Below are 27,634 nucleotides of genomic sequence, written 5' to 3' on the forward strand. Positions count from 1 at the left end.
AAATAAGAAAATGCATTTTCCTAAAATATGTTAAAAGCTTAGTTCACCCAAAAATTAAAATGATCAAAAATGTATTATCAGCAAAACAATTTGAGTAAATGTGTGAAGGGGATGATAACCTCCTTCTAAAACAATGTATATTTATGTTTAAATTGTAGCATAAGTGATCATGTTTAGTGATTCTCATTTCTTTAGCACAAAACACTAAAACTGGCACCTCTTTTAAATTCATTTGAACCCATCTCATGCTGTGTGATGCTGAACTCATGTATGAGTTTCTAATAGTTTTTGTTTTCTTTGCGTTGTTCTAAACATTAATATTTTATGTGCAAGAACAGCATGTTCTGTGTCAGTGGCCTTACACTTGAGTTTAAATGTATTTTATTTATTTTTTTACTTTATGATTTACATGGTGTTGGTTACAGAGAATAATTTAAAATTTTCATCACTTTAATAGCTGTTCCGTGTTGTTTTTATGTATTTTAAAGAGTTGGCAGTCAAAATTTAAAAACTGCCAGATGATAGATATTCTTCATTCTCTGAAAATCACAGTTTGTACAGTACACTGAATGGAAACTGCTGTGAAGAGAGAACTGAAGATGAACACCGAACCGAGCCAGATAACAAACAAAAGATTGACTCGTTCTCGAGTCAAGAACCGGTTGCATTGGTTTTCGGATCACCAGTAGTTCTTTAGATTGAGTTTGATTCAATAAACCGGTCGAAGAAAATGGTTCACCGGTTCTTTTGCGCTTGACCTAATGACTTCATTTGCGATGATTGCCCTTGATTCAAGCCTTCGGTTTACCCGCGCTCATAACATTAGCACAAAATCAGTTGAGAATCAATCACCAAAAGAATCAGTTCGGTTCAGATGCTCTGTGTGTCGGTCTCCTTCACGCTGAATCACACATGCGCAGTATCATCAGCTCCTCAGTTCTCGAATCGGACGCGTCTGACAGAAACGGTTCTTGACTCGAGAACAAGTCATTCTTTCGTTCGTTATCTGGCTCGGCTCGGTGTTCATCTTCAGTTCTCTCTTCACAGCAGTTCAGTCAGTGTACTGTTTGAGTAAATTAATTACTCCGGGATATTGGTTTGTTTTAACGCAGAGGGAGTGTCAGCCACATTAAACAAGTTAACAGCTTAATTCATCTGTGGATTAATGCTTATTGGAGACGTAAACCGTTTTAAACGATTCAGTTCGATTTGGTGAACTAGTTCAAGAAGATCCGGTTACATCGAATGATTCGTTCCTGAATCGGATATCACTACACTACTGTGTTTTGAATACTCTCACAACAGACACGGAAGAGAAAACAATGCTGAATGAAGTCGTAGTTTCTGCTATTTTTGGACCAAAATGTATTTTCGTTGCTTCAAAAAATTCTAACTGACCCTCTAATGTCACATGGACTACTTTGAAGATGTTTTTCTTACCTTTCTGGACATGGACAGTATACCGTACACACAGCTTCAATGGAGGGACTGAGAGCTCTCGGACTAAATCTAAAATAACTTCAACTGTGTCCCGAAGATAAACGGAGGTCTTGTGGGTTTGGAATGAAATGAGGGTGAGTTATTAATGACATAATATTCATTTTTCGGTGAGCCAACCCTTTAAGCAAAACATGGTCTGGTCATAGTGTATATTTGTCAATGTGAATAATTTTTGGTCTCACTCATTTGTTTAGTTGTTTTACATTTTACTGGTAGTCCACTGTATAAAGGATTTTATTTCTTTCATTTGGATTAACATTAAGGACACCGACAGCAGATAGTAAATTAAGCGCGGTTACTTTCTTTCTCCACTGTTTACTTTCACTTTAGACATAGCTGACAGTTTTTTAGAGGATACTCTCCAAGACGGGTATTTTGACATAATGTTTTATGTATTTGTCGTTACAAGAGCAAGAAGAGGCAAATTTCGGTGTTCAAGCACTTTAAGACGCATCTCTCTGTGTGCATCCTCAAACGGCGAATTGTATTTGTTTGTTAAGGTGAAGGAGAGCTCAGTTCGGTGTTGCTGTCTGTGAGACGTGGCTCTCTGCATGCGCAGTTGACACGACGCACGAGTACTCAGTTGAGTTTTTCCACGTCTTCTGTTTGAATGCTTTAAACTCTTTTGAATGTTTAAATGGGCAAGGCTTAAAAACATGTGTAAATGATAAGATTTTGTGACAATGCGCAGGATGAACCCGGAATATGAATGCAAAGCACTGAATTTAATTGCTTTCCTTCTATAGAAAACAGTTATAAGGTGTAATAAAAACCAAATTTGGTCTTTTTTATACCACTGTCTTCTTCTATTCGTCCTACCCCGAGAAAACACTCAGCATGTTGAACTTGGTCCTCCAAACTGTTTTAAACCAAGTTAATAAGTTATAGAATGTCCCCTTTATCATTAGACCACTATCCTGTGACCAATGTCTTTATAAAGTCATTAAGTCAATTTCGACTTGTAAAGTCATCATTTCTTTTTATTTTGCGATTATGAAATAAGTATGTCATAATTTCGACTTTTTAACAATTTTTTTTTCTTATGTATATATATTTTTTATTATATATATATATATTTATATATATATATATATATATATATATATATATATGTATTTATATATATATATATATATATATATATATATATATATATATATATATATATATATATATATATATATATATATATATATATATATATATATATATACTTTTGATGAAGTGGAGAGCAATGTTGTTGGTAGTGTTGTTGTTCAGCAATTTTTCAAATGATCTCCTTTTGTGTTCCACAGGTGAAAAAAGAAAAGAAAAAAGAAAGTCATGCAGACTGTTTTAACCAAAACAACCTGCATTGTATTTAAGGTATAAGGTATCAACGGTTCAATGGTTTGTTTGTACATGTACATACAACTTCACCGCCTTGTTTTTGATCCCATTTTCTGTAATTATCTAATGTAGTATTAGACCATGACTATGATGTAAAAGCATAATGCGAACTCATGATATTACCTGCATAACATCATCCCTTAGAACACAGAAAGTGAGTCTATCACCATGGCATCCATTGTCTAGCACAGATGTTAATTACACCCCTAATGAAGCGGTTTCCCTGACGACGTCCCACCTCTCGGCAGACAGCTGTAACCAGACTTCTCTTTCAGGAAGAGGCACAGATGCTCTCTGGAATCAGGAAGGTAAAGACTATGTTTAATGTTAGTCTGGGAGGAGGACACTGCCTCTGGGATAAAGCAGCTGTTTGCTCCTGTAAAAAAGAAAGAACAGAAAAAAAAGCATTACAAGAAATATGCTGAAGAATGCAGAGGCTCATATAGCCATTCAAGACTCGCTGTTGGTAATTATAGTCCCAGAGATAATGGCATTATCAATGGCAGAAACATCTGCACCGCATACACAACACTGCACAGACATGTTTACGGCATGGGGCTGGAATCAACACACGTTTAAAACGGTGTTTTGCTATCTAATGAATAACTGATTCTTTGTGGTATTTCGAGCCCAGTTCTGAATTACTGTACATATTACGTGTCTTTCAGTTTAATGGGTAGTGTATAAGAACCCTGTGGGAGTAAAACACGTCCAAGACCAAACAATTCCCTAACCAATGAGCCTACAAAATGTTTTCATAACACTTTGAAATATTTTAGGAACAAACCTCCCGGTACAGGTTAGTTCACTCATCTAAGTGTTAGGTGGTTGTCAATACAAACATCTTTGGAATGAGGATTCTACAACATTTTGCAATGAACATTCTTTTCTAAATAAACATACTGTTGGGAATGCAATAATGAATTGTGTCCAATGATAGCATTGTTTATCTGCACTCACCATCTGCTATGGTTTAGCACCTTGATTTATGCAAATCAGGCAATGGCACAAATGCGCCCCAAAAATTTACTGCTGAATGAAATATGCACGATACAATTCCACATCTTGTGAATGCAGCAGACTTACTGACTTGAGATTGTACAGCATCTCTCCAAAACTGCCGTCCAGACAACCAAATTGGCTGTTGTATTTCTCAGCTGGTGGGTCGCAAGACCGTTCTGAGTGGCCCATGCTGTGTACAATCAAAGAAACAACATCAACAATCATAACAGCTTCTTTCTAAATGTTTTCTGATGCAAGACTTTTCTTTGGAAAGATGTGCGTGAAAGCTGTTGACACATTTATTTGATATTTTTTGTTAAGTTTAAGCAAAGACAAAAAAGTGCTGTCCCAATTTCAATATCTGCGATCAGATGAGATGTTGTCAGGCTTAATGTCATTTTCATTCTTCTATCGTTATTTTTGTACCTTGTTATGAAATAAAAAGTCTCTCACCTCAGAAAAAATGAACAATCCTGTCCTGTCCTGTTATACTATGCTTATAGCACACACTCTTCTATAAATGCGCCAAAACTAAAGCGCAAAAGAAACTACAAGCGTGCAACGTGTGAAATAAAAGTAAAGTACCAATAAATATTTATAGACAGATTGTTAATAACCAAAAATTTTATAATTAGACATATTTATATAAAATAAGTTGTGGTATGCTAAAAATGCAAATAAATAAATGACAAATACATACAATTTTGAAAGCAGACTTAGCTCCTGTATTTCCTCTGGAATTAGACTTTATCATTTCAAACTACATTTATATTGCTGTAAAAAAAAAACAGAGCTGTTAATAATGACTTAGGTGTTCCTCAAAATAAAGTTGTAAGATCCTGTAATGAGATAAGAAGTGATCCATGAAGTGACCGGAAACCATTTCAAATCTGTTTTTAAAAGTTTTTAACCATTCTGGCAAGCCTGTGGTATCAAATACACGGCACTGACGGATAGACATATTGGGACTTTTTTCAAGAAACTATTTACGCAACAATTGGTTTATGAGCGATTTACAAAGAAATTCGCTTGGCCCATGTTTCATGAATAAGGCCCATAGATTTGCAATGCATTTTGAGTCTTTTTGCACGTTTGTTAAGACTGGGTCATCAGTCAAATGTGTTATCATTTGGACAAACTATCTCTGCTCTTTTTTTATTTGATGGATAGTGAATATCATACAGAAAAGAAACAAAGAGCAATGAAGTAAGAGTGAAAACAAGTTGACTGACAAGTCTATAAGCAGGAATTTATCCTAAAAGGAGGGCAATTAGGTGTACTAACAACACCACATCTCTTACCTATTACCTTTACTATCAGTGGTTCCTCGTAGATTTAGACTAAACTCCACCACTGAGGAAAGCTATTTTAACAAGACCCTTGAAGGAGGAAAAAGATGATCGTAAAATCAGAAGTGTGCATGGTGTCATGTTAAACTAATCTGTGGAATTTACGAGCTTCTTTCAAGTGCTGACCAGAGAGCAAAGTCTTGTGGGATTTGAGCACCGCATGGCTTCACCCAGGGTCTCGGAAAGGTGAGTTAATATCAGATTCAGCAAATAACCTGTGGCCACTCTGTTTAACCCATTTTTTATTTTAAACATTCACAACTCATTATGAATGAACTGAGTTTTGTAAACATGTCAGGGACTTCAAAAGAAAGCCAGGATTACAGCACTGGTCAATTTACATCTGTCTCCACTTGCTATTTTCATGTTTTACAGTTTTCTTTAGTTTTAGAGTTTCAACTAGAGTGAGGTCACATGCGTATTACCCTTTCAGACAAAGAAAAACCTGTTGCTAATAGTAACAAATGTGAAATATGAGCACTATTATTCTGGGTAATGTTTTTTGGTGGCAGTGTCAGGTCAGTGTGTCCTTCACGCTAGTAAGTCTTTAGCTCCTTGCTCAATAAACCTACTTGGCAAGAGATGTGCGATTTTTTGTCCCCATCTCTTTAGGATGCTCAAGCCAAGTCAGAACAGACTGTGCTGCACATCTGTACTGCAAAAATGCCAAAACGTGTGTCAGATTCGATTTAAGCTCACATGAACTAAACCCACCCCTGTAGCATGAATTTTAAACTGTAACATTCTTCTATTCCCAAAGCATTCTCTCAAGCCCTTTCCTAAAAAAAAAAAAAAAACATACGCTCAGAATGAATCACCAAAAGAAAAAAGATACACTCACCTCTAACAAAAGGTCAGGATTTCGGTCAAGTCATGTGTGTGAAATTGGTGGTAAGAATTGTACTGTGCATTAACCTGAAAAAACAAGGTGAGAATTTGAGAAAAGAGCAAATAGGGAAACTTGAAATTTATAACTGCTACATGTGTCCTTTTTGCATAAATATGTGTCGATTTGTGAGGTCTGACAGAGATGTGCATGCAAGGAATATCTGCATCTGTGTGTATCCATCTGTGTGTGTGTGTGTGTGTGTGTGCATGGGGGTAATCTAACAGATTTATGGGCATATCTTCAAAATCAGTCCTCAGCTATGTCATGAGCCAAGTACAGGGTGCATTATCTGAACTGATGTACTGTGATACAACATCCTGATGGGCTACTTTGGTCATTTAGTGTAAGAGAACACACGCACTTTCAAAAAAAAAAAAAAAAAAAAAAAAACACTTTGAGAGAGAAAGTGAGAGAGCGAGAGAGAGAGAGAGGGAGAATAATTAAAGTCTGTAAAAGAAAGATATGTGGCATACTCTGCTGTTTCCTCTGTCTTGGAAAGTATCCAATTTCCAGTGATAACATCATTGTTTGACATGGGCAATAAATGTGTGATGTTCCATGTAACTGACCTTTAGTGAGCAGGTATAAGCTTGAATAATACATTACCTGCTCCCACTGCCACAATGTACATACACACAAACTTTGACTTAGCTATCTAAATGGCATACAATGACATGCTCTAGATTTTTAAATAAGATTACTACAGACTAATCCAAAATATATGCTTGCATTTATAGAATACAAATAAATAAATTTAGCCCACATTATGAAATATAATTTCCTTTGAGGAAATCCCCAGATGTTAAATTTGGTTTGGTTCCCAAAGTAAAGTCAAGTAAATCAATACATAAATACACACACAGCTGCTAAAAAAATAAAATAATAATAATAAAAAAGAAAACTACATTACATTTTTCATTACAAAGAACCTGGAAAGGTTACATTAATTTACAAGGTTCTTCATAGTAAGCATCAATGCCAATAAAGAGCCTTTATTTTTAAGAGTTTTAGGGGGAACACAAACTGCAGTTTCACAATGAGTCAATCAAAGTAGTGGTCTTAGAGACAGAAATCTATTGATTGTTTTCACTTTTAAGTTACTCTGTCTGTCCTTTGAGCACCTTCTGATGAATGAAAAGAAAACCATCCGGACGTCATCTGCTCTGCACTGCCCCCTCCTGGTCAAGATAAATTGTAACATTTCCCTTTCTGTTCACAGTCTGAAATCCTTACAATGAGCTTTAATCATATTCTTCCTGTTCGGTTTTTCTATTTGTACCAACTACATTTAGAAACTCTTGATTAAAATCAACTTAAATTTTAAATTTGAGTGGCATAACATGGAGACAATACATAATAATAATAATCAAAAATGGGATCAAATGGGATTCTAGATCAATAGCACAGGCTATTAGATCACAGACGTTTCAGTATCGTCCTGGTGGGCTGAACAATTTCGAGGAACCCACTATGAGATCACTTCACATCATAGAGGCAATTAACACTTACAGTAGAGGTAAAATATTGACACATAGATCAGGTGTTATCAAAGCTGAAGAATGTCCAACTCTATTGGCAAGCATAGCAGTACTATCCCAGACGGTTTGGCTGCCCCCATTGGAGTAATTCAAATTTTAATTGCTGCTCAGACAATGATGTGTCCAGGAGGGTCTTCCCCCAGCTTCTCTCTAAAGACAATATCGCAACCCAAAGCAGACAAAAAGCTAATATGGAAGCAACCATGCTGTTCTGAACTCCCTTCTCTTTTAAAACAATTCAAGAAAGTTTCAGCACTTTTATGAATACAGAGTCTAGGGGTCAGAGGTCCAACAAAGCTTGGAACATTACCGATCCCACATTTCTTTTGCACTCCATTTACTTCATCATCTTTTAACTTAATGGCTTTACCTCGATAAACTCTACCCTGCAATCTTGTGTTCCTCTGCAAGCGTTTGAACTGCTTGGTATATCTTGACCTGGCTGAGCTATTCACACAAACCTGTAACTGATTGAACCAAACACACCATCTAAATGGGAAATCAATGTCCTTTCAAACATAGCACAGAGACTGCATTTGCCCCACTGTTATCAAAATCCTGTCTCACTCTTTGACACCATAAAGCACACTAAATAACTGACCATGAGGCATTTCTTACACAGAAAATACTAGGCATTCCTTTATATAAATAGTTATATGTTGTTGTTTATACTAACTTCAGATTTTACGGCATGCAAATGAGCTGACATACTAATCTTAAAAGATACATTATTGAGTCATTCCTTACAACAGCAACCTTTTCATTTTTTTCTTTTTTTTCATTTTTTGTTTTCTCTCCATCTTGCGATGACGTCCGAAATTGTTGGATGACTTATTTCCAACGCCCTATTCATGGAGAAAAGAACCTGTCAACACACGTCAGAGTTGCATAAACACTTGAGAAAATATAGATATTAAAATAAAGTCAGGAGACAGACAAGTGAGATAAAGTGTGTTTTTGTAAGATGTGTCAGGTTTAGCAGCCACTACCTCACGCCTGATTCAAAGTCATCCTCCGTCTGACAGGGAAGTCAGCAGCGCATCTACTTTACAAAGCAAACGGTGATGTCCAAAGATGTGTCCCGGCCCTGATGGGAGATAGCGGCCCTGGCTAACTATGTGGTCTTTGTTTTTAGTTTTTTTGCCTGCAGTAATTTTTCTGCTCGGTTGATGAGCAAATCAGAGTTAATTGTTGCAAGAAAAGACGAGGTCATCAGCTAGGGTAATTTAAAGGAAAATGAGGTTCCGCTAAATATGACCTCACCGCTGCGGTTAGAATCCCCTTTGCCGCCTCCTCAGGCGGGGATGAGGGTTCTTCTCTGGCCAAATCCTGCACATGTGGCTATATGGGAGGTAGACACTGAGATTAAAATAGGGGTCAATGACTAGGATAGACTGTTCAAAGGGCTTCATCAGTTCTATCCTGTTCAACTGACTGGCCAAGTTACATTCATCGATAGCTCAAGGGGCTCATAGATCATTCCGCAGCCGTCTGTGTATATCTAGCTGTGTCGTTCATCACATGACTAAGAATCTACTGGATTTCTAATATGACCTTTAAATTTTTGTTTCCATCTCTATGGGGCTCCTCAATTTCCCATGTGGTCCAGCGCTCTGCTGATTGCAGCCTGAATTTGAACGATGCGAGGAAAGAGTTCTGTATGCCATTCGGCGCTTCGCTCTGAAGCCAATGTCCTTTAATCTCTCTGTAACTTTGATCCACCCCCTGATCAGGACCTGTAGGAAAATTAAAGACCTTCCACCCACTTACAAATCTTCAGTTGGCTCATGAGTTTGCCAGTGACTCTTCGGTCACTACAGCACAGAGTGGCTCAGAGTTACCAGACAAAGGCCTAAACCACCTGTGCATAAGCCTCTCTTTGGTTCATCACTGAGAAAGAACGAATGAACTTCCTTGACCCTGCTGTGAATTCAAACAACACTGGATTTGAAAGTCTGGGCTGAGGTGCTGAGGAAGGTGCACGATTAGTTGGGGGGATTCGCAGAGTTTGGGGTGAGGGAGGGATAAACCAATTTCATTCACTTTTTTTTTAAGAATACATTTCGACACACAAAAGTAAACTGTCTGAGTCCATAGCTAATCTCATCCTCACTCTCCCAGTGTAGAAACACACACATGCAAACAAACTACTAACTCCTGGAACAAGCAGACAAACACACTAATGCAAACACAGACACCAAGCTAAGCAGACTGATCGTGAGAAAATCCATACAATCACACAGAAAAAGCGGGTTGATCTATAAACTGGGTGATCCACAAATCAAGCAGCTCTCAGGTTTAACGAAATAAACAACTGCACAGCAAAGCAGTAATTAATGGCACTCTTCCCTTTTCTACAGTTAAGACATGTCAAACAGTGGGGACCTGGCATGGTAGATTACCGAAGATTTGCAACACTTGAGGATTACTCAAGAATGCCTGATTTTGATCTCTCTGCTCTTAGCCTTTGATTCAGAGTAATTATTTTAAAAGAGTGAGGTTTTTCCCCCACCAACACAATGATGAATGGCTCTAATGATTTCTTAATTTTCAGGCACTGAGACAACCTTATCTGTGTTTGTGTCTCAGTGTGTGATTTTTGAGTGCTTTGTCTGCCACATATCCTACTGAGGTGAAGATATCTCTGGACATGACTATTTTATTTATGTCTTCATTTTTAAATTCAATTTAATGGAGCAGACATAATTTCTCTGTGTCCTCCCTGTCTCAAGTGTTCTCACCTGCACTTTCCCTCTGCTGTGCTGGAGGAGAATAGTGAGAGCATATAAGTTATGCTTAATTACAGAATAGATTCTTGCTATGCTATTATTTTCTGGTTAAAAATACTTCTGTCTGCTGTGCAAATGTTCTTTTGCATTAGATCGATGCTGTACTTTACTACAAGCCTATTATGAAGCAGGGCCTTACAACTTTATCCCTACATATTTTGTGCAATAATAATTATATTTGTATCTATTTTAAAATTTTGCTTAGTGGTAAAGAAAACTGTAGCAAGCCATGCAAAATAACAGCTTTAAGAGAAAACAAAAGTCTGGTTGTATTTGTGCATTCAGTTAGAAATAGTTCTAATATGATAGACACAAAATTCAGAATTGAGAAATTGAATCCCTTTGAATTTATTAATTTGGAATTTGATTTGAATTGGCCACACCCCAGAGGAAGGTAAACTGGATGACAGGAAGATGAAAAAAAAGTCTTTCAAACATGGCTCTATCTGTCACAGTTGGTAAACCGTGTTCTCAGGGTTTTGCACTTTGTGGGTGAAGTCTGTGTGTTACGTGTCAGCACTGATTAGTTTGTGGGCGTCTCCGCTAATTGTCATCAGCAACAGCTGTCACTCATTACTCATCCCTATATATTGGCTTGTCTAGCGTCTTGTGTTTGTTAGAGCGTTGTTTCATGTTTTTGACCTATGTTGCTTTCTTGTGTGTTTCTGCGTTGGATGTCCGTGTCTCCCCGGAACCCCCGTCCACTCTACGCATACCACCACCAAGCAACATCACTTACCTTCGGCTCGCTTCCCGGCAGTTCCTGTGTCACCCTCTCCTGCTGCCAACTCACCTCCGCCTTCCGGATACTTGATCCATCGAATACACGTCGACTGTGTATTCCTCTCAACGTCATCTTTGTGTCTCAGTATCGTCTTGTATCATTGTCTCCATTAAACTGTGTTTTACCTCGCACTTGCTTCCTGCCACTCCTTCAACCAGTCGTTACAGAATGCTCTCACCAACATGGAAGCAGCGAGCACCACTTCACTTTCCTAATTCATCCATCACAGCGTCAACCATAAGGATCAGCAGCAGGAGAGCATCGTGATCACCGGACATGCGATTCAAGCGCTGGTGACACAGGTGTCCGAGCTCACCCAGCAGATTCATCAACTCACCTCTCCCACTGCGCCCATCGCACCACCTGTGCCGCCCGTCCCCCGGGAGACCTCCAAGGACCTCTTCTGGCCAGAGCCGCGACTTCCGGCGCCAGAGAGCTACTCTGGTGAGCCTAACTTTTGCAAGACTTTCCTGAACAAATGTTCAATGCATTTTGCATTGCAGCCCTGCACCTTCGCAACGGAAGAGTCCAAGGTTGCGTTTGCTCTTACCCTACTATCTGGCAGGGCCGCCTTATGGGGGACGGCGGTGTGGGAAAATCAACATCCGTGTTGCACCTCGTTCCACGCCCTCTACGAAGAGATAAAACGTGTGTTTGATCGAGCCGCGGCCAGCAGGGAGGCCGCTCACCAGCTCTAGGACCTCCAACAAGGGAAATCGTCGGTGGCGGTTTATTCCATTCAGTTCCGCACCCTGGTGGGTGCTTGCCAGTGGAACGAGGCGGCGCAGTGGGATTGATTTCTGCATGGGCTGGCAGAGCGTGTTCAGAAGGAGATCTACCTCCCTTGAGCTCCTCAACGGTCTCATCGACCTGGCACTCCAGGTGGACGCTCGGATTAATCGCCTGGGTAAACAATCCATGTTTACGATCACGATCACGAACCCAAGCAGGTGGGTAGAGCTCGGCTTTCCCGGAGGGAGAGAGAGAGGCAGAGGTCCCAAGGACTATGCTTATATTGCAGTGGCTCGGAGCACTCCATCCATTCATGCCCGGTAAAAGAGCCAGCCCGGTAGTAAGTTTGAAGCTACTATCGGGTGGGATCTCCGCCGGTAGGTCTTCAACCACATCTTCGACTCTCCTTCTGGTAAAACTGCAGTGGGAGAACCACACTCACAACTGTCACGCCCTTCTGGACTCTGGGGCCAAAGGTAATTTCATTGACTCTCTCCTTGCACGTCACTTGAACCTTCCTGTCCTTCCAGTGTCTCATCCCATCCATGTCACCGCACTCAATGGCCAGGAACTGCCACAAGTCACTCACTACACTGAACCCATAACTCTGCTCACCTCAGGCAACCACAGTGAAACCATATCCTTTTATCTCATGGACTCCCCTGTCGCTCCCATTGTTTTAGGTCACCCCTGGTTAATCAAACATAATCCACGAGTGGATTGGGGTTCCAACACAGTCACCTTGTGGAGTGAAAGTTGTCATGAGTCTTGTCTGGTTTATGCTTGTCCTGTTGTGCCTGTTTCTGTCTTTCAGAAGGAGACCATGGTGTTATCAAACGTGTCCACAGAGTACATGGACCTGAAGGAGGTGTTCAGTAAGTCCCGTGCTGCTTCTCTTCCGCCGCATCGTCCTTATGACTGTGCTATAGATTTAGTTCCAAGTAAAGCCCAATTCGGATGGGACTAGTTTTCTAAACTACGTTTGAATTTCGATTCTTACCAGCTGATGTCTGCGATTTTCATGTACCAATTCAGACGGGACTAACATTTCCGTGTATATTACAGAGCTGGGAGGGTCTGATTTGTGCATCTGGGCGTCACAGAGATCACGTGCTCTGTATACGTAAATTGCATTCATTCAGAATGATTGCCATTAGTATTATTACACAATAAATGCTAAATGGCTAGTATAGCAAAACCATGTTAATGTGTGGTTCCTTTAGTTTAACTTGTTTTCCTTTTTTTGTGTAGTTGGCTAAACCTACCATATGTTTAATTTTCATAAAGGTGCATATGTAATTAAAACATTATGTGACTGAGTGCATAAATGAACGTGAGTAATCTTACCTGATGCTGATATTACAATAGTCGGTAATAACAGTTAACGTGATCTTGCTCTAGATTTTATTATTTTTATTATTATTTCTTTGCCTGTTAAGCAAATATATCAAACATGCGCGTGGTAAGAGCATCTACAGTAATTCACGTTGGCCAAAACACACAAGGAAACGCGTTGTGAAATAAAATTTCAGCGGCAATCACAGACATTCGCATTCGGAGGGGATTAGTTTTCTCAGAGGATCACTGAGTTCGCTGAAAAACAGTAGTTAATTTGCTCTGGAATTACCACAGAGGTTGTGTGAGAAAAACACAGACGTGGCAGATTCGGACAGGATTAAAATCACCAAGTACGTCTGTGAAACACATATTTCTCTAACGACCCCCTGTAAAACTAGTCCTGTCCGAATAGGGCTTATGTCTCCACCTAAAGGCAAGCTTTACTCTCTTTCTATTCCGGAGAGGGAGGCCATGGAGAAATACATTTCTGATTCCTTGGCATTGAGGTTCATCCGCTCTTCCTTTTCTCCAGCGGCAGCAGGATTCTTTTTTGTGGGTAAGAAGGATGGTTCTCTGCGACATTGTATTGACTACCGAGAGCTGAACAACATTGTATTGACTACCGAGAGCTGAACAACATCACAATAAAGTTGATGTCTTCAGCTTTCGAGAGGTTACAGGGAGCATCCGTATTCACAAAATTGGATCTACGTAATGCTTATCATTTGGTCCGCATCAGGAATGGGGATGAATGGAAAACTGCCTTTAACACCCCTAGAGGACACTTTGAATATTTTGTGATGCCGTTCGAGCTCTCCAACTCACCAGGAGTTTTCCAAGCACTCGTTAATGACGTGTTGAGAGACATGGTAGATCAGTTTATATATGTTTACCTGGATGACATACTGATTTTTTCTTCATCTCTCCAGGAACATGTGCAACACGTCAGACGAGTGCTCCTGAGATTACTTGAGAATGGGCTTTTTGTCAAGGCGGAGAAATGCGTATTCCATGCACAGTCTGTCCCCTTCCTAGGGTATATCGTCTCATCCAAGGGAATACGTATGGATCCTGACAAAGTTAAGGCTGTGATAGATTGGCCATCTCCAGATTCCCGTTACTGCCCTACAGCGGTTTCTGGGGTTCACCAATTTTTAGATGTTTTATTCATAATTTCAACTAATCTCACCTCTGATGGCCTTGACCTCCCCAAGTACTCCATTCAGGTGGTCGGATGCAGCCGAGACTGCATTTACCAACCTCAAGAGCCGCATTGTTTCAGTTCCCATCCTAGTAGCCCCTGATCCCACATGGCAGTTCGTGGTGGAGGTCGACGCATCAGAGGTGGGGGTAGGAGCAGTTCTTTCCCAACGTGCTCCCTCGGACGATAAGATGCATCCCTGCGCGTTTTTCTCACATCGTTTATCTCCTGCTGAACGCAATTATGACATTGGTAACAGAGAATTGTTGGCTGTCAAATTAGCTTTATAGGAGTGGCCTCACTGGTTGGAAGGTTCAGGGGTACATTTCATTGTTTGGACCGATCACAAGAATTATGAGTACATTAGAACTGCCAAAAGACTCAATTCCAGGCAGGCTCGGTGGTCACTTTTTTTTCGGTCGTTTTGATTTTACTCTTTCGCAGCACACATGAGAAAACAGTCATCTCAGCACTCGTATGGGAGGTCGAATCGAAGGTCAAGACGGCCTTAGAAGGGATAACGCCTCAGCCCGGTTGCCCAACGAATCGTTTATTTGTGCCGGAGGAGTTACGGTCCGAAGTTATTCAGTGGGGTCACTGCTCTAACGTTGCTTGTCATCCAGGTATAATCCGAACCAAGGATTTAGTTAAACAACGATTCTGGTGGCCACTTATGGCTTGGGACGTCCACGATTTTGTTTTGGCTTGCTCAGTTTGTGCCAGCGGTAAGTCATCTAACCGGCCTCCAGATGGGCTTCTTCAACCGCTGTCTGTCCTTTCGAGACCCTGGTCACATATCGCGCTAGATTTTGTTACCGCCCTCCCGCCCTCTAATGGCATGACGGTCGTTTTGACCGTAGTGGACCAGTTCTCGAAGGTGGCACATTTCATTCCCTTGCCCAAATTACCTAAAGCCAAGGAGACAGCGGTCATTGTCCTTGATCACGTCTTTCGTTTACATGTCCTCCCGGTAGACGTGGTTTCTGACAGGGCATCCCAATTCATATCCAAATTTTGGAAGGAATTTTGTAAATTGTTAGGAGTGACGGTTAGCCTGTAGGGCAGTCTGAGCGAGCCAACCAAGATTTAGAGAGAACGTTGCGATGTTTATTCTCCAAGAATCCTTCTTCCTGGAGCCAAAAACTCTCTATGGTGGAGTACGCTAACAATTCGTTACCAGTGTCAGCCACGGGCCTTTCTCCTTTTCAATTCAGTTTAGGTTACCAACCACCAGTTTTTCCTAGTCTGGAATCTGAAGTCGCGGTCCCCTCCGCTCACGCATTTGTCCAGAGCTGCCACCGCACCTGGACCATAACCGTCGAGACTCTGCTCTGGATGAGGTAGCGCACTAAGGCCAAGGCCGATCGCCACCGGTCAAAGCCTCCCGTTTACGTCGTGGGTCAAAAAGTGTGGCTTTCTACTAACAATGTTCCTCTCCGTTCCGTTTCTAACAAATTAGCCCCCAAATTTATTGGCCCGGTTACTGTCACCAAGATCATTAGTCCGGTGACAGTCCGCCTCAAATTACCTCCAGCGTTCAGGAAAATACATCCCGCCTTCCATGTGTCCAAAATTAAACCCGTGTTTTATTCACGTATTAATCCGCCTACCCCGGTTCCTCCACCGCCGTGTCTCGTAGATGGGGAACCGACTTATTCTTATGTACTGTCACGGTTGGTAAACCATGATCTCAGGGTTTTGCACTTTGTGGGTGAAGTCTGTGTGTTACGCGTCAGCACTGATTAGTTTGTGGGTGTCTCTGCTAATTGTCATCAGCAACAGCTGTCACTCATTACTCATCCCTATATAATGGCTTGTCTATCGTCTTGTGTTTGTGAGAGCGTTGTTTCATGTTTGTGACCTATGTTGCTTTCTTGTGTGTTTCTGCGTTGGATCTCAACGTCATCTTTGTGTCTCAGTATCGTCTTGTATCATTGTCTCCATTAAACTGTTTAACCTCGCACTTGCTTCCTGCTACTCCTTCACCCAGTTGTTACACTATCAAGCCAACATTCAAATCTTGTTTCTGAACCTTCATTGACTAGTAAAAATGTAAGATGTATTTCTTTACATTTTAATTATCTGAACTTAAATTCAAATTTGAATTGCAATTCAGTTTCCTGTTTACTAACTGAAATTCAACAAAATTCTGAATGGTGCACAACCTGGCCCCAAACACACACACTTTTCAGATTGTTATGCCCCTGCTATGAAGAAGCAAACCAAAAAGGTCATCAAATCTTCTTTGATCTAAATGATGAGGGCCGACATCCTGTTTGAAAGCAAAGTACTTAGAAATGCAATCCAAAAACTGAATGAATTTCAGTGTCTGTCTGTCTCCCTCTTACTCTTTCCAGCACAGTCAAAAACAGCACAGTAACATTGCACGCTATACCAACAAAAAGATGTAACCCAAAGATGAAAGAATGCCTGCATGTTGGTTGAAAGAAGACCAGACAGAAGAATACAGTCTCCAAAACAATCCTCTCCTTAATGTAAAGCGGGTATAAGGGTTTACCAGCCTTTTTGTAACTCTATCAAAGCTTTCCTCAAGAGTCAAAACTCTGAATGAATATAACTGAATCTTCAAAGACGGCCACTATCTGCCTCTGCCAGCTTGCTTCATGTTTTGTGGGCGTCTCACGGGCGGTCAAGCTTCCTGATTAGCGTTTATCGGGTGCTGGCGTCTCTCGCGTCATCGAGGACTGTTAGGTGAGCCCTTCTGACTGCTTAGGCATGGACTAGGGAGGCTAGATCTGCACACAGACTTTTCCTCTTGCCATCTTACGGATTTGAGTTGCACCCGCATTATCTCAAACAGCCATGGAAGATAACAACGGGGGAACATCCAGCCATTCAGTAATTACAGCGGAAACTAGCGTGTCATGTTACAATCTTTAGGGAAGCTTTCACCTGATTTATCAAAGGCTTCAAAACATGTAATTTCTCATTTTCACTTGACATCTACACAAGGATACCAGCTAGGACACGGAAGGTACATGACGTAACTCTTCAAAAAGAACAGTCTGTTTTTTTTTTTTATCACACTTCATTTATGTTGGTAATGCATAACCAGATATAACTATAATGAATATTTTAACATCATGCTTTACAAATACCCAAGCTTTCCATCTGATTCTAAACACTTTTCTACACAAGTGCATGTGTATTTTACAAACAAAAGCATGACTCAACATTGTTTTCCGAAGAAAATCGACAGTAGTTTGGACTGATCCAATAACTCAACAATGCCACAATGCTGTTTTGGTGTCTATACCACCCGAAACAATGCAGGTCAAACCCAATGACCCGTAAGAATGTTACTGCATGTTACAGCATTTCTCAAGCATTTACATTTAGTTGATTCCTTTCAGAAGAACCCTTCTGAACTGGCTGCTGTATCAGTCTTAACACCTGTGAAAGGTACTTCTCTGTACAAATTGACTTTATATTGGGCCCAATCCAGAATGAGCAAGTTCTGAAGGAATGTGAAGCCGTGCCAGGCTAGCACGGCTGCTGCTCCTCTGAACAAACAGGAGTTTCGGGCGTGAATGCCATGCCAGTTCATCTGAGACCAAAAACCCCAGTCTTTCACTGACAACGTCCCCAGACCTGTCATTGATTTAACTGAATGACTTATTGGGAACAAGTGTTTTTAATCATTCAGAATTACTGAGTATAGTTATTAAATGGATGCAAACATATTCTTGCCGGTATCTCTGCATGCAGAGGTCAGTTTGGGTTCTACTATTGAAGGTGTCATTCAAAGACTGAACCAGTCAGAGAAGGGTCAAAAATGGAATCATTGCTGTTAACTCCTCTATCTACCTAAATAAGGTTAAGAATAGACACTTCTGAAAAACATTCAGTCAGTCTAGACCACTTCAACTTTTATGCCTGTTCAACTAAACAGTTGAGTTCGATCTGCTTGCAGTCAACTACACTTTGTGAATGACAGTATTGTGACATTTTAAAAGAAAAACTAAAAAGCCTTCAACCGCCTCACTCTAGGCATGGTTCCAGCCTGTCTTGACAGATCCCAGCCCCTTTACAGCAGTCAGTTTCACACCTGATAGGACCACCTGAGTACATCCCCCAGAGGCTGAAATCAGAGAGGGCCATCATCTGTACCCTATCCCAATTTACCCTGCTTTGAGACATAACCATAAACAGAGTGCGTACATATCCACTGTGGATTCCTGTGGGGCCACATGGGGCACAGAGAACTCCATTTAATGAATCTCTTCATATGTGACCATCTTTGAAAAAGTGCAATTAAATCTTCTTCTTTATCCAGGAAATGTTTTACTGCCAAACTTGTGGCCATACATTTCAATTGTTCAAATAAATATGTATTTAGCACACCACTGATATTTAATACCATATTTAATAGGTTAATACACCATTTAATGTATTATTTATATACATATACACATACATACATACATACATACATACATACATGTACAGTATACTAAAGTAAATATTGACTAATTGAATATCAATTACCTATAAAAAAAAAAAAAAAAAAAAAAAAAACACAGAACATACATTTTTGTAAATGTGGTAATAGTGTCTGTTCAAAACAAAAATCTTCATGTTAACATAGCCTACCTTTTAAAGCTAGTTCACACTCACAATCTCTGATCACACTGGGTTGAACGGCTTCAGACTGTACCAGACAGGATACACTGACACACCCAAATTACAGGAATATTGCCAGTCATTAGAGAATAGACATTCAGACGGGCAGTTTATCTAGATGAACTACAGTTAAAGATGGTTTGACTATCAGCTACCCATAAGGCTTCAATCAGCTCTAGTGCGACCTGGTGGGAAAAAAAAATTTGGACTGCTAATTATATTTAAAACAATCTAAATCTTTATGGATTGTCTTGTTTTGAGTGCACATAACCATCAGAAAGTATTTAAATATATGAATGAAAGATTAGATGTGGAACATAGCATTGTTCAATGGTGAAATGTGTGTTGTCAAGACTGTTCTACATTGTGCACTCTATGTCAGTTCAGATATCCAGGTCACAGAAATAAAACTCCATTGCTCATTCACTATTCAACAGCCTGCATGTTAATTAACTCATCAGGGTATAGGACTTGATGGAGTTCGGTGGCTCTGAATACAGATTCAAAGAGCCTGTTAATACACTCATTTAGTCAAATGAAATTGAATATTGAAGCAATGTCAAAATTTATATTTACTCCAGGACTCAATATAACAGCAAATATTTTACTCGTAAACCTTTCATCTACATATTGCATACCATCTTCCACATGTCCTTACAATTGCTACACCAAAATAATGCAATGAACAATTTTTTTTCTCACTGAATACAGGTAACTGTAACCTGTTTATGCACCCTGAAGCATTAATGTAGAATTCAAATTATGTGTAGTATGCACATGCAGTATAATGTTACAACTATTTAAATAAGGCTTGACAGATCAGAATTTAGAGTTTTAACAATCTGTTTTATAAAACACAATCATAACCATAAAATGGTCTCAAACTAACCCCTCTTCTTCCCGTAAGAGTCTTTGTGTTTTGAGCAGTCGTCAGTGCCCTGGCTGCTGATCAGGGCTTGGAGGGGGTTATCTTCATTAGCTTGCCACTTGGCAGCTAATTGCTGGAGCAGGCGAAAACAAAAAGCTCGGTGTCCGTCCCTACATGCTCTGATTGCTGTGGGACAGGGGGAAGCAAAAGTCTGTGTGCCCCGAACAGAGGGCCTCACTCTGGCATGACTTGGCAGACGAGCCTCCTATCTATATGGATGTTTGTTTGGTTGTTTTTGGAGCTTTGGGTGAACAGGTCTAGGCCAGGGGCACTGAAATCATTATGAAAGTTTATCCTTTTCTTTTTCAGACATACTAAATCCCTTAATTCAGGAGGAAACAGTATCTCAGATAAGTGTTGTGGAATCCCTTTGGAATACCATGATGGTACATTTCTAGTTTTGCTTTAAGATCATTTGTTCCAGGTTTTCCACAGTTCTCATCAAATAATTTAGACGTTTAATCTAAACGGTTTTACACATCTTAGCGGTGAGGAAAATAAAGCAGCTTTATAATGAATCAATGAGATAGATTGTTTCCACTTATCAAGATCTGGCTTAAATTCAGGGTGAAAGCGGTCAGCAAATTTCTTTAGTAAAACATGTTCTGGTTCTTCTTCCTCACATGATTGAATCTCAGCAAGAAACATATTGCATTGTCTCTGATTTCAGTGACATGTTTTATTAAAACTTCTGTATCACCCCTGTCGTATCTCCCTTTGAACTGAACTCGATCCAATGGAAATGACTCAACTTATTGGACATCAGTTTACCTTATCTTCTACACTTTGATAGCCTTTGGCTGGCAGGTGAAACAATCAGATTGTTATTTTATATTAGATACGGGACATGCTGGATGGATATGATATGTGTACAGACAAAAGGCAACAAGAGAAGGACTTAGTGTCCAGTAATTGTCTGAGATATGCCTAAGAAATAAATGCCACAGTGCGCCAAAGGGTTCGGCATCTCTTTATTTTCTTTTTGATGTGTTCAGCTATTGTCAGAGCTTGTGGTTGTGTTCTGTCCGCCCCAAAGGCATGATTTGTATGTGGAGTCAGGTGCTGTCACTCAGATGTGCAATGACCCCATCGATGTCTATATTAAACAGAACACAGCTTCACAGTTCAGACTTGCAGAGTTATAAATTCAGATTTCTACGGTTACTGCTCAGCCAAACACTGCTTCTTTTCAGGTTCACGAATACAATCAAGATGGTACATAGTTTCTTTTGTGTTAAAGTACACATTGAGTCCAAACAGGTGAAAGCAGGATTAATTCTAATAGGTTTTGACAGGTAAGACAAAACAGACCACCTGTGAGACATTATTAGATAAAATGAATAAAAAAATAAATAAAATAAAAAATAATAATAATAAAAACAATGCACATAAGACTCTTTGTTCTATACTATTTTATAAGAAAAAGAAAAAAAATAAGAAAAGCAGTAGTTTTCATCAGTTATATGAACATTTCTGTGTGCAGTCTAACTTCTTGCATCTCAAATGTATACATAGTCAAAACTGTGTTTTGAGATAAATTTAAATTGGAAGTAATAATGAAAAAAATATCTTTTTTTATTATTCTAGAAGTCATCAAAAAGTGCTGAAACCACACTATGGGCTGAAGAACAAGTGTGGGTTGTCCATTTGTTTCTGAAGCACTGCAGAAGTCCCTGATAACTACATGTAAGTGAGTAGGCACATCTAGTGGTTACACTGCAACGTTGCACTTTTGACTGCATAACCCAGGGGTGTCCAAACTCGGTCCTGGCGGCCCAGTGTCCTGCAGGGTTTAGCTCCAACTTGTCTTAACATGCCTGGAAGTTTCTAGTATGCCTAGAAAGAGCTTGATTATTTGGCTCAGGTTTGTTTAATTAGGGTTGGAGCTAAACTCTGCCAGACAGTGGCCCTCCACGACTGAGTTTGAGTACCCCTGGGCATAACCAGTTCAAATTGTTAAAGGAATGTTCTAGGTTAAATATATCTTAAGCTCTATATACAACATTTCTGAGATTCTGTTGTCTCAGCCGAATGATCAAAAAAACAGTATACAACCCATTCACTTAGTCATTTTTATTTGCCATGCAGATGACCCAACACCTGTGAGGAGATAATGCTGACCCCTGCAAGGACCAGATGACAAGCACAGCTGACAAATTTTCTCTATTTTAATGGTTATGATCACACTTGTAATAATTGTTTTAATGAGCTTCTGCCTGAAATTAATTCATATTAGCTAACTGTATGATTATATTATCTTGAACTGTTCATTTGTGAAATGAACATTACTTGAACACTTTCACTTCTGTCAACAGATCACTTTAAATTGTAATGTAGACATGCATTTTCTGTAAAGCTGCTTTGAAACAATGGGTTTTGTGAAAAGCGCTATACAAATAAATTTGAATTAAATTTTCGAAACCTTAATTATGGCATTGACGTCCATAATTTTCCACTGTAACTGAACTTGTAATTGTTTGTGGCATTCTTTTAAAATCGTTCATTTAATAATACAAAAATAAAGATCCTAAAAAGTTATAATTTAAAAATGTAATTTTGAAATTAGGGTGGAAGGTTCATATTTTAGTCTTTTAGTATTATGATCCTGTCAGCCAGGTATTATCACTCTCATATAGAAATAGCTGATATCACTAAGAGTTAAACTTTAATGGATAATATGTAATATACAAAAGTCTAATGTTAGCCTTGAGTTCTCTAGAAAGATGTTTGAACACACCTAATGATGATAATACCACTGTGGGATGGAAATGTGCGTGTGTGTGCGTGTGGAAAAACCAGCAGATCCCCCGCCTCTGAGCGACCGAACTCACCCACTCTCCCGTTACCCGGAAGTATGCAGAATTCCCAAAGATGGCGGAACAAGGTCCGATGGCGATAGCTATGCGGCTAAGAAATCAGATGCAGAACGTGTACAAGCTCGACCCTTTAAGGAACGAGGTGAGTGATAGGGGCCAACATCGCTTTAGCGGCCCGTCTCTCGCCACGCGCTTCCCGCGCTAACTATAAACGCGCGTGAGAGGGGCGTTCTGTGTGGCGCGAAAGCCGAAAGATGGAGCGTGAGATGTTACTGCGTGTCTGCGCAGGCGTGAGTATTGCGAAGAATCAATCCACTGTGTTCTGGCGGTTGCGTTTTTGTTCTCCGTGGCAAGGTTTTTCTTGTCATACCTGTCCCAGTCGATTCTCTTGCGTTGTGGTTTTTCCCAACATTCAAAACGCGAATAAAATGAGTTGTTTTCCGCGCTCTTGCGGGAATATAACGGTGCTCGTTCACGTCGCGTGCTGCGCTGCCCCACATGTTTATTAATACACGTTGGCGAGTGAACAAGTGCATTTCTTATAATATGCAGCATGCTTATCGGCACCGCGTTGAACATGCGGGACAGAAGATGTATTTTGTACTGCAGAATTCAGTGATGGGATCTAATGTGACCCCTGTGATGATACGCTTGTCCTACCTTTTTATACCTGGAGATCGAGTCCTTGTTTTAACAAAGTGGCTTTCAATCCTGTTGGCAGTAATTGTTATTTAGCTGGTAGTCGCGTATATACTGTCGTATATTTAGCCAATGACAGGCTTGTTTGAAAATGACACCTGACTCGCTGAAAAGTAAATCGCGCGTCTGCTGCATCACAGTAAGTAGTGCGTGCATGTTAATAACAACAAATCTGTAATCCTCGCCTTTCCCATGTCAGAAGAGACACTGGGTGTAAATATACATATTTTACTTTTACAATTGAATCACTTTCTCTAGTTTATATGTAGTTTATAATAGTCCTGCTGTTTAACAACTGAAAAGTACAAAAATCAGCAGAATCTTTAAAATTGATGTCATAACATAGTTTTAGTTCAGTCTTATGTTATAATACAGGGCACTGCTGACACTGCATTTTGATGTCAATTATTTATATGTGTAGGCTTAGGCTAAACATAATTTGAACATATATCCAAGAGTTCTTCTCATCAAAAAAAAAAAAAAAAAAAAGCTATGTTTCAGCTATGATTTATAGTTTTACCAAACTGACTAAGTTTTGCACAATACGAAAGGTGGAAATGCCAAGGAAAAACTCTTATTTACTCATTAAAACATTGCATAACAATAATGTATTTATATTGGGGGAAGTCGTGGCCACTGCTCTGGGTGTGTGTTCACTTTGGATGGGTAAAAATGAAGAGCACGAATTCTGAGTATGGGTCACCATACTTGAATTTATGTCACGTCACTTTCACTGTAGATATGCATTCATGGACTGCTCCAAAAACACCTGTATGTGAAAGACTGGTGATGTCACGCTAATGCAGAATGTCACAGTGATCTCAAATACCTGTTTGTTTTACAGGAAGAAGTTAAAATAAAGATAAAGGACCTAAATGAACACATTGTGTGCTACCTCTGTGCAGGATACTTTATCGATGCAACCACCATCACAGAATGCCTCCATACATGTAAGTGTTGTGTACTTGATCTCTCTCCTAATAACACACTCTTAAACCAATACAGAGTTACATCATAGTTATCGTGTACCATATGCAGAAGAAATTCATAAGCCGTTTTGCTAAAATGAATGCTCATTTTCATTCCACCGTGTCTCTGCAGTCTGTAAGAGTTGCATTGTGAAGTATCTCCAGACCAGCAAGTATTGTCCGATGTGTAACATCAAAATCCACGAAACGCAGCCTTTGCTGAATCTAAAGCTGGACAGAGTCATGCAAGACATCGTCTACAAACTAGTCCCAGGTTTACAAGAGAGTAAGTATAGTGCACAGGATCATATGATATTGAGTGTCCGTTTTTCTCCTGGTCAGTCATGGGTAAATATCCATCTGATCTTCTCAGGTGAAGACAAACGAATTAAAGAATTCTATCAGTCACGAGGTCTTGAAAGAATCATACAGCCATCTGGAGAAGGTAAGTGACACCATGTCGATAGATAGGGTGACCATCAAGCAATTTTTCCTGGACACGTCCTGACTAGGATTTCTATATTGTCTAAAGTATCCAGGTTTTGGCTTTGTTTTCCTGTTTTCATACTTGCTGAAGGTAATGAGCAAAAAGTAGTTTGACCAATAACATGCTGGCCTTCTACACAATTGACCAATCGTGGCTCCTGAGAAGGGGGGGGGGGGCATCTACAGAGAGTGGTAAAAAAAGATGCAAATACATGTACATATTAGATGTGTTTGACTAGAATCAGCACTGCGCAGACCGATCCATGTATGACATGAAAGTTTCATAAGAGCGATTCGAAAGCATAAGGAGCCAGCTGCTTTCACTGTACTGTGATGTTATACACCGATCGGTCACCGCGGCGCAAACAAAGCCAAAACTTGAATATTTTATGCAATATAGAAATCCTGACCAAGACATGTCCTGGGAAGAGGGCTGCTGTTAATTTGTTTTTTATTAAGATTATTATTAACTATGTTTTGGATTTGTTGTAGATTCAGTTCCAGATAATACAGGATTACCCTACACAAGTTTTGACCACTCCAAAGCTCATTTCTACAGATACGACGAGCAGGTCTCTCTATGTTTGGAGAGGCAAAGGTAGGAAGATAGCAGTGACGATTATGATTTCACAATGTTACTCTATTTCTGATCAAATAAATGCACACTCAGTGAGCACAAGAAACCTCTTTTAAAACTTTCAAAATTAGACCGACTCCAAGCTTTTGAACAGTTAGCGTATAGGTGCATTAAAAGCATCCTATCATAATTTTGTCTTGTTTTTACAGCTCGTCATTTTCTGGGAAGGACAAAAATAAATTAACCCTTCAGGTAAGACAACAGCCGAAGAAGAAATATGAATGTACATTGATTCACTCTCAAGTAAACCTTCACATTGATTGCTTTTTATGTTAGAAGCACTGATAAATGTGTTAATGTTATATTATGTTCGTGCAGCAGAAATTTGTACGTTGTTCGGTCAGGGCTGAGGTACGACATCTGAGGAAAGTTTTATGTCATCGACTTAACGTGGAGAAACATCAGGTGTGACTTTTTTTTCCTTCTCTGTCATGCTTTCAGCCTACACATTTTCGGTTACCCTGTTTGTTTGTATTGTAGTTGCTGTACATACATTTTGTCTTAAGTTTTGTAACCGAATAAACCTTCATTCATTCTTTAAGGAGCCATTGTTTTATAGTTAGGACCAGAAAGCCACATAGCTGTGCAGGATCTATATAACATTTATTCAGTTCAGTCATTCCTATTTTCCAAAAAAAACTATATGCAATTGAACCCAGGTATACAATTCATTCAGTAAACAAAATGGTACATATGAATGTGTTTTTCTGTAGGAAGTAGGAAACAAAGAATTCACCCATTTCCTGTTGCTGAAGTCTAACCTTGAGCTTAGAGCTGATTGGTCTGTTGTCAGTAAAGGTGACATGTAGAAATGCATGTATGATTTTTACATCCCAGTTAGGAGAATTTGATGTTCCATGGTAGAGAGAAAACAAAAAAAATCAATGGTCAAATAGGATTTTTCAATGGTGAAATGTAATTAGCAAGATAGATTTAACACCGAACCTCTCATTGTTTTCATTTCCATCCTCCTGCCCTTTTTTCTTCTTTCTTCATTGTGTGCTCTTTGTTGCACTGCAGGTCCAGATGTTATTCAATAACGAATCTCTCCCAGATCACATGACCATGAAGCGTCTCTGGCTGTCTCACTGGTTTGGAAAGGTATCATAGTCTCAGCCGTCTCCAGCTAATTTCATACCACATTCTTTCACACTTTCAGCCCATTTGCTTTCCCTTTAGGTGGGATCGTCATTCCTTTAGCGATTTACTGTGCTGTTTTACTTACTGAAGGAATCTTCTAAGGGGAATCACTGGCAGAGATTTATTAGTACTAGGAAAAGCCATATGCCTGATGTCGCCTTGTGGTCTGAAAAATGCAATGGAAGTGCTATTCTCCATTTTGCTTCATGCGGTGTCTTGCTCTGGTTTGTGGGGCGTCAAAGTGTTGTGAGAATTGAGCAAGAGTGATTCCATGCCTCGTGTTTTTAAGTGCGGAAAACAGATGAAGCTCTGCCCAGAATCTCTGTTGTGTCAGTCATTAGCCTGTCAACCGGATGATACTTTGTTAAACCTTTCATTCATGTTCTAATGTTTTCTTCTTTGTCTCCTTTTAGGCACAACCACTGGTACTCCATTATGCTATAAAAGACAAACGGACAAGATAGAAATGTGTGAAAATATCAACTGGTGTAAATATTTTGTATTTCACATATTCTATTTTAATAGCTTTTTTGTGCATATAAACTTATTTTTTTGTTTTGTATTTTTGAAAAATAAATTAAGTGGAAAAAAAATATATATTTGGTGCATTTTGTATTGTGTGTGTATTTTAAACTTAAATGACATGTGCAAGGTATTACAAATCATATGATCATTATATGAATACAAGTTATGATGACTATTCTTCTTAAAGTCAGAGAGTCTCTGTAATTTGTATCGAGAGCTCCAGTGTTTTTAGAAATGAACCACTAGGGTGCAGTGTTGGTCTTCAAGAGAGTCCCCTCAC

At 39.6% G+C, this 27,634-nt stretch overlaps 1 protein-coding gene and 2 long non-coding RNA genes across 5 annotated transcripts; 2 read left to right on the top strand and 1 right to left on the bottom strand.

Annotated features, from left to right (window-relative positions):
- The first annotated feature begins 976 nt into the window (after positions 1-976).
- On the top strand, positions 977-2,935 carry LOC128027018 (uncharacterized). Its single transcript, XR_008186587.1, has 3 exons — positions 977-1,574; positions 2,001-2,082; positions 2,796-2,935. It is a non-coding gene; the product is annotated as an uncharacterized LOC128027018 (long non-coding RNA).
- Positions 2,834-23,040, bottom strand: LOC128027017 (uncharacterized). Its single transcript, XR_008186586.1, has 4 exons — positions 22,915-23,040; positions 6,082-6,155; positions 3,976-4,081; positions 2,834-3,265 (listed from the first exon to the last, which is right to left on the bottom strand). It is a non-coding gene; the product is annotated as an uncharacterized LOC128027017 (long non-coding RNA).
- Positions 22,884-27,426, top strand: LOC128027016 (polycomb group RING finger protein 1). 3 transcript variants are annotated; one of them, XM_052614339.1, is made up of 9 exons: positions 22,884-23,041; positions 24,443-24,548; positions 24,700-24,852; positions 24,940-25,011; positions 25,545-25,650; positions 25,839-25,881; positions 26,008-26,094; positions 26,710-26,790; positions 27,243-27,426. In XM_052614339.1, exons 1-9 carry the CDS (start codon positions 22,955-22,957, stop codon positions 27,291-27,293), a joined length of 786 nt encoding a protein of 261 aa, XP_052470299.1. In that variant the 5' UTR covers positions 22,884-22,954; the 3' UTR covers positions 27,294-27,426. The 3 variants fall into 3 exon arrangements, with proteins under 3 accessions (XP_052470299.1, XP_052470300.1, XP_052470301.1); XM_052614340.1 differs by having other exon boundaries at positions 26,011-26,094; XM_052614341.1 differs by lacking the exon at positions 22,884-23,041 and adding an exon at positions 23,048-23,189.
- Positions 27,427-27,634: the final 208 nt, after the last annotated feature.

The sequence above is a fragment of the Carassius gibelio genome, chromosome A14, assembly GCF_023724105.1.
Source record: "Carassius gibelio isolate Cgi1373 ecotype wild population from Czech Republic chromosome A14, carGib1.2-hapl.c, whole genome shotgun sequence".
NCBI classification, from domain to species: Eukaryota; Metazoa; Chordata; class Actinopteri; order Cypriniformes; family Cyprinidae; genus Carassius; species Carassius gibelio.